Source organism: Mandrillus leucophaeus, unplaced genomic scaffold, assembly GCF_000951045.1.
Source record: "Mandrillus leucophaeus isolate KB7577 unplaced genomic scaffold, Mleu.le_1.0 Scaffold70, whole genome shotgun sequence".
Lineage (NCBI taxonomy): Eukaryota > Metazoa > Chordata > Mammalia > Primates > Cercopithecidae > Mandrillus > Mandrillus leucophaeus.
In genome coordinates this window covers 2,779,867-2,798,448 of record NW_012107586.1, presented here as the reverse complement: position 1 = coordinate 2,798,448, position 18,582 = coordinate 2,779,867, and the positions used below count along the sequence as shown (strand labels likewise).

Here is an 18,582-nt window from a genome sequence, read left to right as displayed (position 1 = left end):
GCAGGGGTTTCTTGGCTGGGATAGTACAACTGCCCAGAGTGGGAGGGGAGAGCACAAGAGATAGATGAGGCTCCTACGGAGGCTTAGAAGGAATTCAGTGGCTCACAAACTGCTTCCACCACCACACATGTGGCTGCCTCTGCTGTGGCTGGCTGAGCTGAGCCAAGCGTGGGAGCGGAGGCAGTGGTCAGGCCTGGATTCCAGGCTGGAGCCCTGGGAGAGCAGGGGCGAGCCAGGGTGAGGGGTGGGGGCTGGGGGAGGAGAGGTGATTGGAGAGGAGGCCAGGACTCTCCCAAGTTCCCAGCTGGGACCCTAAGAATTCCTCCCATCATCTCCTGCCAGAGGGCCTGGCCCTTGAGCTCCAGAGCCTCCAGAGGGCCTGCAGTCCATCTCCCTGCCTCCTGGGCAGATTGCTCTGAGTAGGTGGCCTGGAGTCCAGTGCCCTTCACTGTTGGAAAGTGATTCCTCCCCAGTAACCACTGTCTGACTGCAACTCCTTCCTCCCCCTCCTCACCTTGCCTTCAGATCTCCTGTCTTCAGTGTTGCTTTGCAACAGGAGTGTGAGAGAGTCAACTTCAGGGGCCTGCTCTGACTTGGGGCAGAGAGAGAGGTCTGTGTAGTGCCGCAGAAGGACCCATGGCAGGGGTGTCAGGTGGCCTGCTAGTCCCTCTTGGCACTGTGAGACTTTAGGCAAATTGCTTCCACTTTTGGGGCTTTGGTTTCCTCAATTGCGAAATGAGAAGTTCGAGTTAGGGGCGTTCTGTCTTTTCAGCAGTGCTGAAATTCTGCAAGTCCACGCATCTTTCTGAACAGAGAGGCTCCTAGTTTTGGAGCCTTTGGCAGAGCTGTCCAGCGTGGAGGTGGGATCCTGTTGGCTCTTCAGGCATCTGCTGGGATGCCAACTGAAATGCTGGGGAGGTCCTTCCAGCACTGGAATTGGAACGTTCTTTGCCCAGTGACCACTCCTCCAGGCAGCTTGGTTTCTCGGAACAGAGCAGAGGGCAACAGCTGTCAGGGTTGGGCTGGCCAGAATCTCCCGTCTCTGTCCCAGTGACTCAGGTGGGGATACAGTTGGCAGGATTGGAGCCAATGAAGCGAGGGAGGGGACTGGGGAAGATCTGCTGCCCCCTTGGCCACCCAAAGGGAACAGAGTGGGAGGAAGTGATGTGATGGGGACGTGGGTGCAGAGGCAAAGTGAGTAACAGTTGTGAGTAATGGCTCAGTGTCTCCACTGGGTAGGTGGCTCCTAGACTGCACAGAGCTGTCTGGGGCTCCGGAAATTCTCCCCAAAGGCCCAGCCACTGAATCACAGCAGCCTGAGTTCCTCCCTCCCTGTGCTTCTTAGGAGCTGGGGGTCCCGGCCAGCAGGGTGCCACACCTCATCCCCTCTGCCTCTCTCTGCTTCTCTGGATCAGCCCCTCCCATCACCTATGCCTGCATACTCCCTTGGCCCCATCGCTACTCTGTCTTGTCTTCTAAGCATCCAGGTGACTTGCCTTGCCTCAAGGAGTGTAGAATTTGCAGTCTGAGTTTGAGTCCCGGCTCAACCACGCATCGCTGTGTGACCTTGGCCAACACATTTCTCTGCTGTAAGGTTCAGTAGCCTCATATGTAAGGTTCAGTAGCCTCATATGTAAGGTTCAGTAGCCTCATATGTGAAAAGAGGCTACTGCTTGTTGAATCTCTTGTTGGAAGGATTAAATGGGATAACCTGTCTGAAGTACATGTTCCTTGTATGTGTTCAAATAATATGGTTGTCCTAAGCCCTAAACTCTGTTTTGTCCCTTCTCACCACCTCTATTCCTAAAATTCCAGCTTCCTGTGCTTCCACCCCATAATGTTCAGGCTGCATATCCTCCTATCTACTCCACCCTGTTGTTTGTGCACCTGCTCTTCCATTTCTGACACCTCCCACCCAGCGTCTGCCCGTGTGCCTTATCCCTTCACCTGCTGTTCTAGAAGGATGAGCGGGGCTCAGATGGGACAGGCGAGTGTGAGGGGAATTTGCTGCTTGCCTCGGCTGCGGTGGGCACTTTGAAAGGAGCTCAGAGGTCTGGGTGTGCTTCAGGGGCCCTGGGCTGCTCTTGTACCCCCCATCTCTGCTGGCTCATGCTCCCCCTGCCCCAGTCTGTACGTAGGGGCTCTTTTCCCTTCTGGCTTCCTGGAATCAGCTGTGCTTGGGGCCATACAGAGTGCCCCTGCCAGTGGATGTGTTGGCGGTGCGGATGTGTTTCTGTTTGCATGGCTCTGCTTGGGGTGGGGCCCAAGCACCAGGGGGTGACTTTGCCTCTGGGTCTGGCAGTGGTCAGGCGTGTGCACTGTGTGCGCCTTGGGCTGTTTTGAGCTGTATGTGTGTATGCAGGGCTGCAGTGTCTGGGTCACCGGGTCTTTAGCTGATGCCAGCTTTGTTTTCTGTCCGTTTAAAATCTCTCAGTGTTTTCCGAGCCACAGAGAGCCAGGTCTTCTTCTGCCCCTCCATTTGCCCTCCTCCTTCCCCTCCAGACCTGGTTTCAGATACGTGTATCTCTGAGGTCTGCCTGGGAGCAAGGAAGCATTACCGAGGGTGGATATGCGTCAAATGGAGCCAAACAATGCTGGTGACAGCCAGGCCTACTCTGGCCTTCAGTGCTGGCCGTGCGTCAAGTCTCTGCTGCCTGATAATTGGAAGTGAGAGGGGGCTTCCTGCCACTCGGCCCCAGATGGATTTCAAGGAGCAACAGAGAGCGGGGCTGCTCTGCCCTCGGGACTTTCTGCTTCCGGGGCCTCCTGGTGCAGCCTTGTCCATCAGAGCAGATGGGGTTCCAGAACACCAGGCCCTGATGTGCGCTAATTGTGTAGAACAATTGCACTGCCTCCTGTCGCTGCCATCTAGGGGCTAGGAGTTTTCCACCTGAGTGACTTTTCAGATAACTGAAGCTTATGTGTGGAAGAATTCAGAGCTCAGGAAAAACAGTGGATTTTTTTGATGGAAAGTTCTCGCATCGTACAGTATCCCACTCTTTCTTTGACTTTGACAATAGATGGGATCTTAAAAATCAGCTCCTTCCTCTCCCTCTATTGTTTCTCAGTTTCTTCTGTAAAATGGGGATAGGAATAGGACCTGTTTCACAGGGGTGAGGTGAGGATTAAGTGCTTTGGGACGCATAAGATGCTTAGAACTGAGCCCGGTGCATAGAATTGACTGGTCCGTAAATGAGGATGTTGAGCTGCAGAGAATACCATTAATCACCTCCAGGCTAACACAGAAGGGAACTAACATCTCCTAAGCATATTCCAGACATTTTTACTTATGCCACCTAAGTCAACTTTATTGAGTACTTCCAGTCACTCTGCAAAGAGGATCTCACCCCCATTTTACAGAGGGGCAGACTGAGACTCAGGGAGGTTAAATAAGATCTCGATAGCTAGTCTGTAGCAAAACTGGCATTTGAGCCCATGCCTGACTCCCAGTCCAGGTATTTTTCTATCCCTCCTCTTACCCTGGAGTTGGAAACTCCTGGCTTCTTAGTGTGTTCACGAATCTGGAAATGAAGACCCGCAGACAGAAGGAGTTACGATCTCATAGAGCTGAATCTGCTCCCAGGTACCAGGTTTGGGCTTAGTGCAAAGCTGTCTGGAGTCAGGCGATGAGAAAAAAATGACCTCTGTGGACGTCCAGGGAACATAAGGCCATAGACCAGCTTTGAGAATGTGGGATTTTTTTCCTAAATAATATGTGGTTGGGTTGCTTTCCCCCCTGTTCCTCCCTTTGGCCAGCCTTAAACGCTTAAAAGGAGACATAGGTAGACATCAGAAAGGATTTCCTGATTGTCCACCACATAGGGCTGTGATACAGGCAGCATAGGGAACCCGAAGAGTCAAAAATTTAAGGCACTTCTTCAAATCTGAGATGTCTTTTTTTAAAAAACATTTTAACATTTCCGAAATTGGAATGCACCTTAGGATCGATGTGTACAATTCAAGTGGCCTTTCCCCCTCCTCAAAAACTGTTATTCAGTTGATGATGCTACATACAATCAACAGCATCCTTGAAATTAGGAGACCGGGAGGTGAACCCCTGTGGTTTGCAAGTAACTGCACAGGTGTTGAAAGGGGAGAGGTCTCTACGCCCTTGTCCTGGCTGGCAAACAGACGATGGCCTAGCTTCAGAAGACAGGGGTTGATGTCTGTGTGGGTCCCTGATGTCTGTGTGGGTTTGAGTGTGGCCCCAGACCCAGAATTCTCTATTTTGGGCCTGACTTAGCCCTGCACAGTCTACTCTCACACGTCTCCGTGGTGGTTGGCATGGTCCTCAGCACTGCCTGAGACCTTTGGCTCCTTGGGTTTTCCCATTGCTCTTAGATTTTTTTCCCATGCACCCTTCCTGCCTTACTGTTCTAGCACAGCTAAGGTCAAAGACTTTTGTCCCTTCAAGTTCCCATCTAGAAACAGAAACCCTTGGTGGAAAGTGAGGGGGTGGGGTGGGCAGCCTCCCTCTGGGTGGAAAAACAGATGGACTTGAATCCCAGTGAAATCCTAGCCCTCTTCATACCTCCATTATAGCATTACTGGGGCTGTTTTATAATTCTCTGTTTACATGCCTGTCTCCCCCACCGGGCCACAAGTTTCCCATCCGGGCGGGGCCATCCTCATTCATCTGTCTCCAGAGCTGGGAGCCTGGCATGGAGGGGCACTCAGTGGGCATTGTTGCGTGAACACGTGGTCTCACTCCCTATGCCTGTCACCTCCTTTCACACGAGTCCCACTAGAACCACGACCACAGACCACAGCCCTTTCCTTGAGCAGCTCTTCTAGGAACTTCCTAGAAGCTCTGTTCTCTGTGCTGCCGGCCCTGTCCCCCAGCCTCCCTGCTTCAGAATAGGCCGGGGAGAAGGGATAGGGTTTTCCTGCTCTTTGGGTTGCTGGAGAAGGCAACTCCGAAGCCTGCATTCCATATTGCCTGTTCACACCTCCTCTTCTAGCATGGCGGCTGGCTTACCCCCAGTCCTCCGGCAGCGTGCCTCAGCAGCTCCGATTGCCCCACTTTCCTGCCCCTCCATCTTCTTATGTTTCTGGGAGCCACTCTTTAACCTGTCTCCTCTGCTCCCTGCCCAGCTCAGAGCCTCTTCCAGGCTGGACTCTCGGGCTCCAGTCCCACCCCTCACCCATGCCTTCTCACTGGCTCTGGGGGCATGAGGCCACTCCAGGGCCCTGGACATTGGCCTCAGCCTGGCCCTCCAGGTCATGTGCAGTGTGGCATTAGCTGCCTCTCTGACCACCTTTCTCCATTTGGCCAAGTGTGCCCTGGGCACAGCTAACTGGTCTCTTTGTGTTCCCTGACCCCTGGCATCTCTCCTCCCTACCCACCTCAAAGGCCATGTTCTCCATGAAACTTTCTGTGATTCCCGACTGGGCAAGGTGGTGTGGTCCTGGGCAGATATGAGACTTTGGACACAGCCACTGCAGAACTTGGTTCAATATCCATTATTTACTGGTTGTGTAACCTTAGGCTGAGAATGCAACCTCTTAGTGCCTCATTTCCTCATCTGTAAAATGGGCTGATAGCCCCTAGCTCAGAGTGCACCATATTGAATGAAAGCGGACCTGAACGTGGTTTTCTCTGGCCAGAGCAAGGGCTTTGAGGTGGAGAGGTGAGAAATGGGCATGGAGAGAGAGGCACAGCCAGGTCCCGAAGGGCCTGATGGCCATATTAGGACATTTGGACTTTCTCCCGTGAGCTGAGAGCGATGCAAGGACTTTAGGCAGAGAAGCGACACTGCTGGATGTGCATTTTAGAAATAGCTCCCTGGCTGCCAAGTGGAGAATGGGCTGGAGGGGACAAGGCTGAGGGCAGGGAGACCAGTGTTGAAGGCTGTTGCAATCATCTGTTTGATTAATAGGACCTGGGAAGGGGTGTATGTGGCTCAGGGAGGTATTTAGGAGGAGGAATTGCCTAGGCTTGGTGGAAGGGAGGGGAAAGAATGAAGGAGGATACTCGGGCTTCTGGCTTGAACAACTTTGGTGGCCAGGGTGGGTGGGGGGTGCAGGGCTGAGGGACGGGGTGATGTGGAGCTGGGGGTGGTGGCTAGGGTTGTCAGTGCCATGCAGGAAGGCCAAGACATGGCCGAGTGTGGGCTGGATCGTGAATCCAGGATGCTGACGGGTCATGCCCTGGGCCCCTCCGTGCCCTCTGACTCCTGCTGGTGCTTCCCTGTGGCCCTGCCTGGCCTAGCCTTTTGTCCTGGCTATTGCGGGGACACTCTTACCCAGTCCCGGCAGGCTTGTGCTCTCTCGTGCTCCCTGGGTCTGGCACACAGTAAGTACTCAGTGCAGCTTTGCTGAACCCCACGTCTCTGACCCCCCTGCTCATCAGCACATGCTCCTAAGAAGTCCAGCCTAGTGTGCAGCCTCACCTCTCCCAGCTTCCCTGATTCGGGGTGTGGGTGAGTGTGGCCCCTGAGCCGAGGCCCTTGAGATCCCTGCTTGGGTTGTCTGGAGGCAAATCTTCAGAGAAGACTCCCTGCATTCACCTGGGGTGGGTCCCTCTGAATGCCATGGTGTCATGCCTTCGTCCAGGCTGGCTTGGGAGGGGCTAGCTTCAGTGGGTGGGAGGCCCATGGGTCCCACAGCTTGACCTGCTGGTCCCCCTGAGTTCCCCTTGCTGTTGTCAGCTTCTGACTGAAGCTGCCCGGAGCTCCACATTCCACAGGCTCCTGAAGGGCCAGGCACACCTGCTCTTCCCTGCCTCGTTCAGGTGTGGTTGTTGAGTGGCCTTTATGTGGGCCTGACAGCTGCTCTGTGTGTGGGTGTGGTTAGAGGTGGGGAGGTTCTTGTCTGAAGAGGAACTCCTCTGTCTGGAGAGCCCATCTCGAGTGACTTGCAGGATAGGGAGCCTAGCGATGGGCTGGGGGGTCAATGAGTGGGGCCAGGAAAGAGGATCCTGAGACAAGAAGAGGAAATGGAGGAGGAAGCAGTGGGCAGCTGCAGCTTTGGGGACAGGTTGATGGGGCCAGTGATCTAAGAGGAGCTTGGCTCAGGAGGATTTGGGGAGGGGTGGGGCCTGGGGCCTTGGGGACAGGGCTGAGCCAGCCCTCTGGGACTCTTCTGTGTCCTGTCTGTTGCAGGTTCTGGGTCCCAGCCTGTTCTGGGTTTGGGGAAATGGTCAGGCCCGCTCCCTGTCCCCACTGTCTTTGGAGGGACACTCAGGGCTTGGGCGTGTGTGCCCTGGCTTGGTGTCGCTGGAAACAGGCCCCTTCTTGCCTCCAGGAACTTGATGCGCTTCATTTCCTGGTCCAAACAGAACTCTATATAAGGGAAGGAAACAGCCTAGCAGGCCGGGGAGCCTGAAGAGGCTGGAGCAAGCCCTGGTGAAGGCCAGCGGCCCGGCGGGGAGGGCACAGGCCTGGGGAGGAAATGGGCCACGGCAGTGGCCACCTTCTCTCCAGGATCCCTCCTTCTGAGGGCCTGAGGCTCAGCCTGGGAGGCCAGTGTCTTTGAGCTGTGCTGGGATCCTTGAGACCTCTGGCCCTTCCAGGTAAGCCTGGTAATCTTGTCCCCACGCCCTCCCTCCATGGCCCTGGCATTCTTGCAGCTCCTTGTCTGTTGAGCATCCTCAAATCCTGAAGGAGGCCTGCCTCCCTCCTGGCTGCCAGGCCAACAACTGGCCCTCTCCCCTGGGCCTCCCAGCTTGCCTTACCGGGTTGGAGGGGCTGTCTGGGGCCTTCCTGAGTTCCAGTGGACTCATGGTGTGAGCCCTGTCCACAGATTGGGGGGGTCACCTGCCTATTTCCTCATCACAGGCATGGAGACTGGGGCCTTCTGGGATCATTGTCTGGATTTTTCTGGACCCCTCTGGTATCGTCTCAGAGGCCAGGGCTCAGAAGCTGCCTGCCTCCTGGCCACAGGTTCCTGGGACAGGGCCCAGAGGGTGAACCGCAGGCAGAGCTGTGGGCATGCCAGGTCTGCTCTAAGAGTGGGTAGTGGCACCCTCCCGTGCTCTGGGTGAGGAAGAGAAGTCAAGGGTGGGGATGGGGGTCACTGCAAATGTGTGTTTTGTTGGGGTGGAGATGAGGGCCCTTGGGTTTCAGGGTGCCTGATGGCCTCTTGTCTATGGGTTATAGGGTCCTCTTCTCCCCCACTTTCTCCTTCTCCTTGTTGTTATTAGTGATGTGACTGTACATCCTTGCTTGCCTTAAACTTCCCACCCATCACCTCCCCCAGATCCTACTCCTGGACATTTTTATCTGGAGCATAATTTCAACCTGGTCCTTCTCCTACTCAAGTGCCTTCAGTGGCTCCCCAGTGCCAATGGCTAAAATTTAACTCTTTCACTGGGCATTCAAGGTTGCCCATGGTCAAGCCTAGAAAGACAGTTATGTCATCCTTCTTCTCTTCATCCCTTCCAATGCCTGCTTCAATGCCCCTCTTCCTTTCCTTCACCCATCCTGTGTCCCAGCCAAAGAGAGTTTCTAGTGGTTCTTTCAGCACACCAAGCATTCCCGCCTCTGTGCCTTTTTTATGTGTTATTCCTATCCCCAAATGTCCTTTCCCCATCTCCACCTTTCAAAACTGTATCCACTCACCAAGTGAGCATCAGGCTCTGAGACAGGCATGGGGACTTCTCAATGGAAATGATCCATGTGCTGCCTCCTCTCAGAGCTTTCAGGGGTAGTGGGTGAGACACACAGTGGACAAACAGAAGCAATGCATTCTCCATGCCAGGCTCAGTTGCCCTTGCTCCACGGAGCCTGCCTGGATCCCCTGACTTCTCTCTGTGATCTCGCAGCCCTGGCACCTCTGCCACAGCATGGGCCCTGTCCCACTGTAGAGGCAGCATGACAGGTGGGGCTAGGCAGGTGTTTGAGTCCGGCAGACCCAGGTGACAGCCCTGATACCGTCCTTTGGAAGCTGTGCCTTCTCGGGTCTGGCAGAATGGTTGAGAGGACTGCCTGAGACCCTGGAGGATGGGGATGCTAATGCCTGCCTCGTGGGTGGTTGTGAGGAGTGAAGGATGCATACACAAAAGCTCAGAACAGTGCCTGGCATGCAGAGATCTTAGCAACGAACACTTCTGTTTCCGCCACAGTGACTACCACTAGTTATTCCACTTGGGGCAAATTGCTTAACTTCTCCAAGCCCATTTACCTGAAAAACTTGTCAAGAAGATCACAAAAAATAAGACATGTAAAACACCCAGCTCAGAGACACACAGTGGGTACTCTACAAACCCCAGTTTCCTTCCCTCTCATGTGCCTTTTGGGGCAGGGATGTGAGGTAGGTGTCAGCAACCCAGGTGTCCATGGATGGATGAATGGAAAAACACGAGGTGGTATAATCTGTACAATGGAACAGTATTCAGCCTTAAAAAGAAGGAAGTTCTCATACATGCTACAACCTGAATGACTCTTGAAAATATGATGCTAAGGGTATTAGTCTGCTTGGGCTGCCATAACAAAATACCATACACCGGGTGACTTAAACGATAGAAATGAATTTTCTTATGGTTCTGGAGGCTGGAATCCAGAGGCTGAGATCAAGGTATCAGCAGGGTTGGTTTCTCCTGAGACCTCTCGTCTTGGCTTGGAGATGCCAACTTCTCCCTGTGCCTTCACACGGTCTTCCCTGGTATATTTCTGTGCCCTCGTTTCCTCCAGTTATAAGGACACCAGTCAAATTGGATTAGGGTCTCATTTTAACGTAGTTACCTCATTAAAGACCCTGTCTCCAAATACAGTCACATTCTGAGGTTGCCGAGGGTTAGGACTTTGATACATGAAGGAGGACATAGAATTCAGCTTCTAATACTACAGATATCAAAGGGCAAATATTACATGATTACTCTTACAGGAAGTACCTAGAATAGGCAAATTCATAAAGAAAGAGAGTAGATTAGAGGTTACCAGGGGTTTAGGGGAGGGGAAATGAGTGCTAATGGGTGTAAGGATGTTTGGGATGATGAAAAGGTTCTAGAAATGGATAATGGTAATGGTTGTACATTACCTTGAATGTTCTTAATGCCACTGAATATATTTAGAAATAGTTAAAATAGTAAAGGTTATGTTATGTGCATTTTACCACAGTAAAGAAAAAGGGACTAGCAGGAGATGGTTGAGGGGGGACCCCTTTTCCACTCAGTCTTATATGAAATGCTGAATTCCCAGATGCACATGGGTCTTGTTTAAGCTGGGGGCAAGGCTGTCCTCTTCAGTCTCAGGGGCCAGGTGAGTGTGAATGTGTGTGGGGGGCCCCTTTGGAGGGCTGGGCAAGCTTAGGAGTTTGGGATTTTATATAACTAAGGCTGAGATGTTGGCTCTTTCTTGGGGGCCTGGGGACGGGAGTGTCACCCAGTTGGGGCCCTGATCCTGCCACTTGCAGGGTTGGGAGGTGAGAGGGGCAGTGCTAGGCAGATGCCTGGGTTTTCTCTTGATCTGCAAAGAGCAGTGCCTGGAGTCCACAGACCAAGATTCCACCTGCAGATGACCTCCTCCCAGTGGGAGCCGAGCATAGAATCCTGAATGTCATAATCCCAAATGGTAAAATCCCAAAAATATAATTTTGGAAAAAATAACAAAAATTCTTTAAATGATGTTTATTTACATTTTTAAAAGGGGGTTTGAGAAACATGTAAAAACACGACAGAAGATTTCATAGGCCATTTTACACAATAAAATAGGCAATAATAACACTTATATTTTTGCAAGCATAAACACTCAGGTGTTTAATGATAGTCACATTGGTATAACAGTTATGAGCAGATGAACTGTATTCATAAAGAAATAAGCAAAAGGGAAATGTATAAGCACATATTGCTGTGGTTGGTAATTGTGTACCCCCAGCTGTATAACTGCAGTCACCTGAAATACCATGATGGACAACCTAAGTCTTGTGATGAGACTAATCAAAAACCTCAATGGGTTACCACTGCATAACCACTGCACCAGACACCCAAAGGGCCAAGATCTCAAGAAATTTTACCTTTCACAAATGCAGATGTAGTGGGATTATGATCTAAACTCCTTCCCAGCTGATTAACCTGAGCAAACATCATGACCTTGTGGAGCTTCTGTTTCTCCACATGTGAAATGGGAGCAATATTGCTGACTCTGTGGGCTTGGACAAAATTAGCCCCAGTGCCTGGCGCCTAGTAGGTACTTAACAAATAGCAGCGATTGTTACCACAAGTGACCCCAGGTGCCTCCCTGGCACCTGAAAGTGATTCAGGCCTCGAATCACTTTCATTCCTTCAACAGACATTTAGTGTGTACCTACTGTGTGCTGGCTCTGTGCTGGACTAGTTTGATGGATAAGATGTGCTTCCTGCCCTCATGACACTTGTTTTCTAGAGGGGGAAACAGATTATAGACAAGGAAGCACACACACCTATAATTACAAATTGTAATAAGGTCTGTGAAGGAAGAGATATGAGTGTGGGAGAGAGAATATTGTGTGGGTGTGTGCGTGAGAGAGAGAGAGAGAGAAACATAAGGGAATTAGGGAGGGTCTCTGGGATGGTGACATTTAAGCCAAAGCTAGAAGGACAGGAAGGACACAGCTCTGCAGACAGCTGGAGGAAGAGCGTTCCAGGCAGAGGGAACTGCGTACGCACAGGCTCTGAGGAAGAACAGAACTAGGTGTCGGAGGGATTGAGAGGAACCCATCCCTGTGTGTGGCTTCGGGTCCCGGATAAGGGGGCCGAGCATAGAACGAAGAGGGAGAGGACAGCAGAGCCTGGGTCATGCAGGGAGCTCCCTGCCTGGGCTGGCTGCTCTCTAGCGCTTTTAGGCCCTCGTGTCCTGGGGGCGTCTCCGCGGGTGTGTCCTGTTGTTGCCATTGTGCTCAGGGACCTCTGAAGTTGAGAAAATACTAGTGGGTGTGGGGGCTGACGAGTGCCAGGCATCAGCCCTGGTCTGGGAGGCTACCATGCTCACTTTCCAGCTGCACCCCCGGGGCTCCACCTCGCAGCCTCCAGAGCCAGACTGCTTTGCTGCAGTGCTGGGCAAATTGTTAACCTTTCTGTGCCTTAGTTTCTTCATCTGTGAAGCGGGGGTAATAGCATCCAATGAGAGCAAAGGGCTTGGTACAGTAATTAAGCTTTGGTTAGTGTGAGCAAAGGGCTGAGTGTAGACATAGCGCACTCACTCTATGAGCATTGTTCCTGTGACTGTGGATGGCTCTGTGGGCATGTGTGTTTCCAGCACAGAGGACAAGAGCATGTCTCCAGACCCGGACCCCGACTTTGCATTGTGCCTCCTGTTGGCCAACTCATTAGCCTCTGTGTACCTCAGTCTTCTCATCCACAAAATGCGGATAATAATGATTACGCTCAGCATTGTTACAATAATTAAATGAGTTAATTAATGCAAACTGCTGAGAACAGTGCCTGGCACAGAGCAAGGGTGATGGGAGTTTATTTGCTGCTGTGATTTTTATTGCTATGTTATTCAGAGTGAAAAGATTGAGCAGGACACCCTGTCAGTTCCAAATGTCTAAATGAGATCCACTGGGAGAAGGGGGCTTACCTTAGGCTGACTTTCTGGGTCTGAGCCCTGGAATCCCACACTGACAGCTCTGGGAGGTGAGCCTATGGCAGGGCTGGCACCAAGACCCCCTATAGCCACCCTCAGAGTCTGCCGCTCTGCAGAAGGAGGCTTCCTTACCTGGGCCCCCTGGGGACTCCAGGACTGTGGGGCCACAGGGCGTGGGCCACAGAGTGGCAGGGGGCCCTGGCTCTCCCTGGCACATTCTGGACTCCTGAGAGGGTGGCCAGGGGCCAGGGTGCCGGAGGGAAGGCGAGAGCCTTTTAAGGAAACATTTCTCTGCTTAAAAAAAAAGAGAGAGACAAGAAACATTGAAACACACAACAAAGTCAGTGGGCTGGCCGGCCAGCGGGCCTGGAATGCATGACTGTGGGCGGAGGATGGAAGACGCCGTGGGGGGTGGCAGGCCACGAGGGGGCACCCAGGCATCAGGCCCTCGGGCTGGGGCTTGACAGCTCCCCTGCAGGGCCAGGTTCTTAGGGGGTGCCTCTGCCTCTGGAGGCCAGGGAAGGGACCTGCGGTCAGGATACCTGGGCCCCCTCCTGTCCACTGCCTGAGAGTAGGTCTGGGAGGGAGACCGTCCTGTTCGTCTCAGAGAACACCTGTCTCTTCTGTTCCTAGTTCAAAATGTAGCCATAACCCCCTCCCTCCCTTTTCCAATCCCTAGCTTCTAAATGGAGAGCAGAAACACACCTCTTGGAGGGAGGGGACTGGTGGAGGCTGGGGCCCTGGCAGCGGCAGGCATCAGCCCGTCCTCTGGCAGCTTGGCCTGGCTCGCAGTCCCTGCCCAACCCAAGCTCAGAAGAAAGAACACAGCAAGGGTGCTGTCCTGGGGACTGTACTCTCTCCCCCAGGACTGAGGGACCCATGGTGACAGAGTGGGTTGGGGGAAGGCACCCTGGGGCCCTGGCCCATGACCTTGAAACCTCCCAGTCCCCAGAGCAGCATTTGGTGCTGTGCTTGGCAGGGACAGCAGTGTCCCCTGTAGCTGAGACCTGGTCTCGTAGGCAGGGCAAGCAGAGAGCCCTGCAGGCCACAGCCAGCTCTGGGGAACTCCCCTTCCCTCCCAGTCTGTTACCCTGGCACCCTCTCCCCCAGCCCTGGGTTCTGTCCCTCAGAGGCCTCTTCTAAAACTCGTAGCCCCGTGCTGGTGTTGATTAAGGACGCTGGGCTTCTGGGGGCAGTTCTGTTCCCCCTGTGTCTCCTCATTCTCCCGAAATTCTCACGAGTGATAAGCTTCCCTTCACATCTCATCTTGGGACTTAGACGCCTGGGTTCAAATCTCAGCCACTTATCAGCTGTGTGACCTTGGGCAATTTAACCTCTCCATGCCTTGTGCACCGCAACTGAGGAAATAACAATAGTAACCCATCTTACTGGGTGGTTGCAGGGATTAAAGGTGTTAACAGAGATAAAGCATTTATAATCGTGCCTGTCATCTAGTACACACTCAATAGTATTGGGTATTATTTTTGTCGGTTCTGTTTGGCCCCCTGTGATTCTCCCACTAGTCCTAGAATTCCTAGCAAAGGGGAATAAATGCTAGGACTCCATTTGGGCCTGTTTGCTAGAGAATGAGTTGGGCAGGGAGTCTGTAGCCTGACTATGTCAAGAACCCAGGAATGCCAACTCCCAGCCAACTTTGCCCCTTCCAGAGCTTGGAGCACACTGCCCCACAGGTGCTGTCCTTGTCTGGGCTGGTGTGTCAAGCCTGGGGAATCCCTGGGCTAGTGGGATGACAGCATGCGGTCAGCTGGAGGGAGGGCTCAGCTAGGGTGCCCAATGCCCAGTCAGCACCAGCTGGGGCTGGGCTGAGGGCTCTTGCTGCTACCATTCCACCGGGCTGGTGGGTGGGGAGGGGTTGCCCCCTGTGTGGGGGAGGCAGCTACCCCCTCTTTGGACATCCATGGCTTGTTCCCAGATAGCCTTATGCCCGAGGGAGAGTCTCCCACTTTGTGCCCACTGTGGGCCCCTTGCCTGGTGTTCAGGTCAGGAATTGGAGCCAAGGTGGAGGACTGAGCTCCAAGAAAAACGTGTCCTGGCTAGAAAAAAGGAGCACATTCAGTCTCTGATAATGCCCCTGCTAATTGTCAGGGTAATAGCTCGGCTGCCAGGCCTGGCCAGGAAAATGTTATCTCAGGGAAGGGAGCAATGGAGCCTTCCCTCCCTCCCCTCTACTCTCCTCCTCCCTCTGGCTCCCTCCCCTCTACTCTCCTCTTCCCAGCTGCCTTCCTCCCGTCTACTCTCCCCCTCTCCCTTCTTCCCTCTGTCTGGAGGTTCAAGTTGCCATCTCCTTCTCTGGATCAGAGAGGAAGATGAAGATCATGAAACTTGTGAAGATCACAGCTCACTCACAGAGGGTGCTTCTGCCTCTCCAAGCCTTCCACATGTATTAGCCGCACTCATGGCTTTCTTCGGAAGGGCTGGTGGGTCGCTTTACCAACCCACTTCCTGCATGCTCAGGGAAACTGCCAGAGCTGGTAGGAGCCTTCTGCAGCACTGAAGTTTGGGGGAGATCCCTTAGCAATGGGGAGAACCAAGGAGGTGACTCTCCCTTTTCTGATGATGGTCCTAATCACAGTTTTTAAAAATGCAAAATGAATTTTACCACATTGTAGAAATTTCAGGGCATAGAGAAAAAAAAAAATCCTTCTTCTTATTACCTGAAGCCTCTGTTATTGAAATGCCAGTGCAGTGACCTCCAGTCTCCCAGCATCTGCATATTTGTCTCAGAATTTTAATTGTTACACTCATTTCATTTTTGCCTTCTGCGGCCCCCGCTCCCTTTCCCAGGTGTTATTGCTGGAGTATTTTTTCTGTGTTGCTCCATAGTCTGCTGAAGAACTCTCAACCCGGAAGGTGTCAGCCTGTGTGAGGGAATGGGGCGGGGGGAGGCATGTGGTGACCTCAGGAGGTGCTGGCTGTTTCTGGAGACAAGAGATGCTCACCTGCCCTTTCTCTGTTCCTTCCACAGGTGGCTGCCCCCTGTGTTCCTCCATCCAACCATGAGCTGGTGGTGAGTGACGGCCCTTCCTTGCCCTGCAAGCCCCGCCTCCCCTCCCTCCGCAGCTCCCAGCTGCAGCTTTCTTTAGACCCAAATATGTTGGTAACTGGGGTGTCGGGCAATTAGGTGGAGGAGGAGGGTCGACCTCCCTGGGCCGAAGCAGGCCTGGGAGGAAATGAGTCATGAGGTCCCTTCTGATGAGATGCAGTGCCTGCTATTTCCAACCTTGAGACTTGCGTCCTTAGAAAAACCCATAAAAGGGCATCTTGTGTGTCTCCAGGCCTGGCCAGGTGCCTGTTGTCCCGGGGCTCAAGGACCAGGGGCTGCCACGCATCTCCTTCTGCCTGCCTGGTGCCAGGTCAGGCACCCTGGGGCTGGAAGTGGGGCATGACCCTCAGAGTCCATTCACCTGGGCAGTTTCACCCCACAGGCGACCTCTGTTCTGCCTCTAAGCCCCTTGGCTTGACTTTGCTTTTCTGCTCCCTTTCCATTTACCCCACTTCTTTTCCCCTCACCCCCAAATCAGGCTTGCACCATAGCCTGGACTGGGGCAGGATCCCTGTGAGTTGTGAGCTGTAGAGAGGGTCCTGCTCCACCCTGATGCCAGCTGGGCTGATTTGGCACACTGGGCAGTCTTCCTTCCTGCCTCTCACCACCTTCTCACCCTTCAGAGGTCTTCTTCCTCCCCACCGTGGCCCTGGAGGCAGACAAGGCTCTGGGGGCTGCTGGGGAAGGAAGGGGGCTGCCCGCATTGCACGTGTGTGCCTGTGTACAGGTGTGTGGGTATGTCCCAGAAAGGCACCTTGTGAGCACAATTGGATCAGGCTGTGGAGATGCCTGTGTCGGTACTGATGTTAGCAGGAGCCTGGGGCGGGGCGAGGCTGTCCTGGAGCTCAAGCAGTTGTAGGTACCTCACACATCTCTGTGGTGACTTGCTCAGCCCAGACACTGGGCACTCAGTCAGGCCGCAGAGTCTCCTTCCTTTCATCAATATCCACTTGCTGTATAACAAGTGGGTGGTCCCATCCTGTTTCTTTCTGGACCTCAATTTTTCTTTCTGTCAAGATGCTCCAAGGGCCCCCTCCATGTTGATGAGTGTACCCTCACCCTCCCTCCCTCCCTATTCAGGGTGGTGATGGAGTGAAATGAAGTGCACAGAAGTGCTTGGGACTCTGAGTGTCACTGCTCTGCACGTTCCGGCTCAGGCCTTGCTGGGGCTGTTTACCTTCTTTGCAGTGGTCCCTCCTTCCCTGGTCTCACTAGGGCCAGGCTCTCCTGGGCCTCAGTGCTGCCCAGCCCTGCTGCTGCAGATGTGGAGTGTTATTCACACGGAGCCCAGTGGAGGGTCATCTGGCAACAGCGGGGGCTGGGGGTGGACTGCAGTCGGGCTTGGAACTGCCAGCAAGAAATCGCGCTTGGATTGCAGAGGGACACCATGGGAGTCCGAGGAGGGCGGGCGGGGAGGGGCGAGTGTACATTTCTCCTTATTCCAGCTGAACTCCCACCTTATGGCTAAGAACAGAATGTTCTTGGCTGCTTTATGAGGCTGGGGGTCCAGGGTTTAGGGACCACCAGGCAGAAACTAGATGTTTGGTTGCTGGGAGTCTCATGAGCTTTGTTTACATGAAGAGCGGTCAGAGGTTGGGACAAAAGGGAATAGGTTGGCATTCCAGCTGGAGGGACTGCAGTTAGAATCCAGAAGAGACTCATGCCTGAGCAAGGCTGTGTGTCTCTGTGATGTGCCCCACCTGTGCAGGGGCTCTGCCCTTCGAGGAGGCTGGATCAGCCGCCTGGTGGTGAAATGGCTATGACACCAGACTGTGCTCCCAGAGGTTCCCCTGCCTGAGTCACAACCCGCCTCCCCAGCAGTAAAGAGCAAGGAAGTTAGACCACCTCCTTCTGCATCCCAGCTCCCCTGCTCCTTGGTGTATGACCCTGACATTGCTAACCTCCCTGGACCTCTGTTTCTCTTCTTCATAATGGGAGTTAGTGACGGTACCTATGCTGTAAGGTTGCCAAAAGACCAAAGTAAGCACATTAATCCATTTAATTCACCTGTTTTCAAAGCCCTTCAGTGCTGGCCCATTTTACTGGAGCAAAAGCTCAGGTACTTCCATTGGCCCAAGCAGCCCTACATGACAGGTTTCCTCTTGCTTCAGCTCCTTCTCATTCACCTGTGTCTTGTCATTTTCCTTTCTCACCTCGTCTCCTTCTCAGCGCCTCACTCGCTCTGTTTCAGCCATCTGGCCTTCCTGCTGGTCCTTGAACATACATGATGCCTCCAGGCCTTTGCACTTGCTATTTCCCCCTGCCTGGAATGCTCTTCCTGCAAATACCCGTAAGGCTTTTCCCCCAGTCTCAAGTTTTTTTTTTTTTTTTTTAAGACACAGTCTTACTTTGTCGCCCAGGCTGGAGTGCAGTGGTGCGATCTTGGCTCACTGCAACCTCCACTTCCTGGATTCAAGCAATTTCTCCTGCCTCAGCCTCCTGAGTAGCTGGGACTACAGGCGCACAACACCACACTCTGCTAATTTTTGCATTTTTAGTAGAGATGGGGTTTCATTAGGTTGGCCAGGCTGGTCTCAAACTCCTGACCTCATATGATCCTCCTGCCTCGGCCTCTCAAAGTGCTGGGATTACAGGCGTGAGCTACTGCGCCTGGCTGAACCTCAAATCTTTATTCAAGGGTCAGCATTTCCCTTTCCCCAGCACCTAGTCTCCCTTCCATGCTTCCACTGCCCCTCAGCATGCATCGCCCCCGATACACGATGCATTTTACTTATTTGTCTTGTTTAAGGGGCTTTGCCCACGCCAGCGTGTAAACTCCATTACGACAAGGGAGTTTTATCTGTTCTGTTCAGTGTTGTGTCCCCACTGCCTTGCACACGGTAGGTGCTCCATATATGTTTCTTGAATGGCTGGAAGGAAGGCATTCAGCCCGATGTCTGGCAGATTGGGTACTCAATAAACAGGACTGCTATGGCTCCTGTTCCCTAGCTGGCGAATGGGTGGGGCTGTCGAGTCCTAAAGGTGGGGGGCCATGGGGGAGGGTGGCAGCTGCCT

General features: G+C 53.3%; 1 protein-coding gene across 2 annotated transcripts in view; it reads left to right on the top strand.

Annotated features, from left to right (window-relative positions):
• TNS1 (tensin 1) overlaps positions 1-18,582 on the top strand; it is a 203,906-nt gene that overhangs the window by 68,227 nt on the left and 117,097 nt on the right. For both annotated transcript variants that reach the window (XM_011964571.1, XM_011964572.1), the window contains one exon: positions 15,490-15,531. In XM_011964571.1, the coding sequence (XP_011819961.1) occupies positions 15,490-15,531 (42 nt within the window). The remainder of the gene's footprint in view (positions 1-15,489; positions 15,532-18,582) is intronic.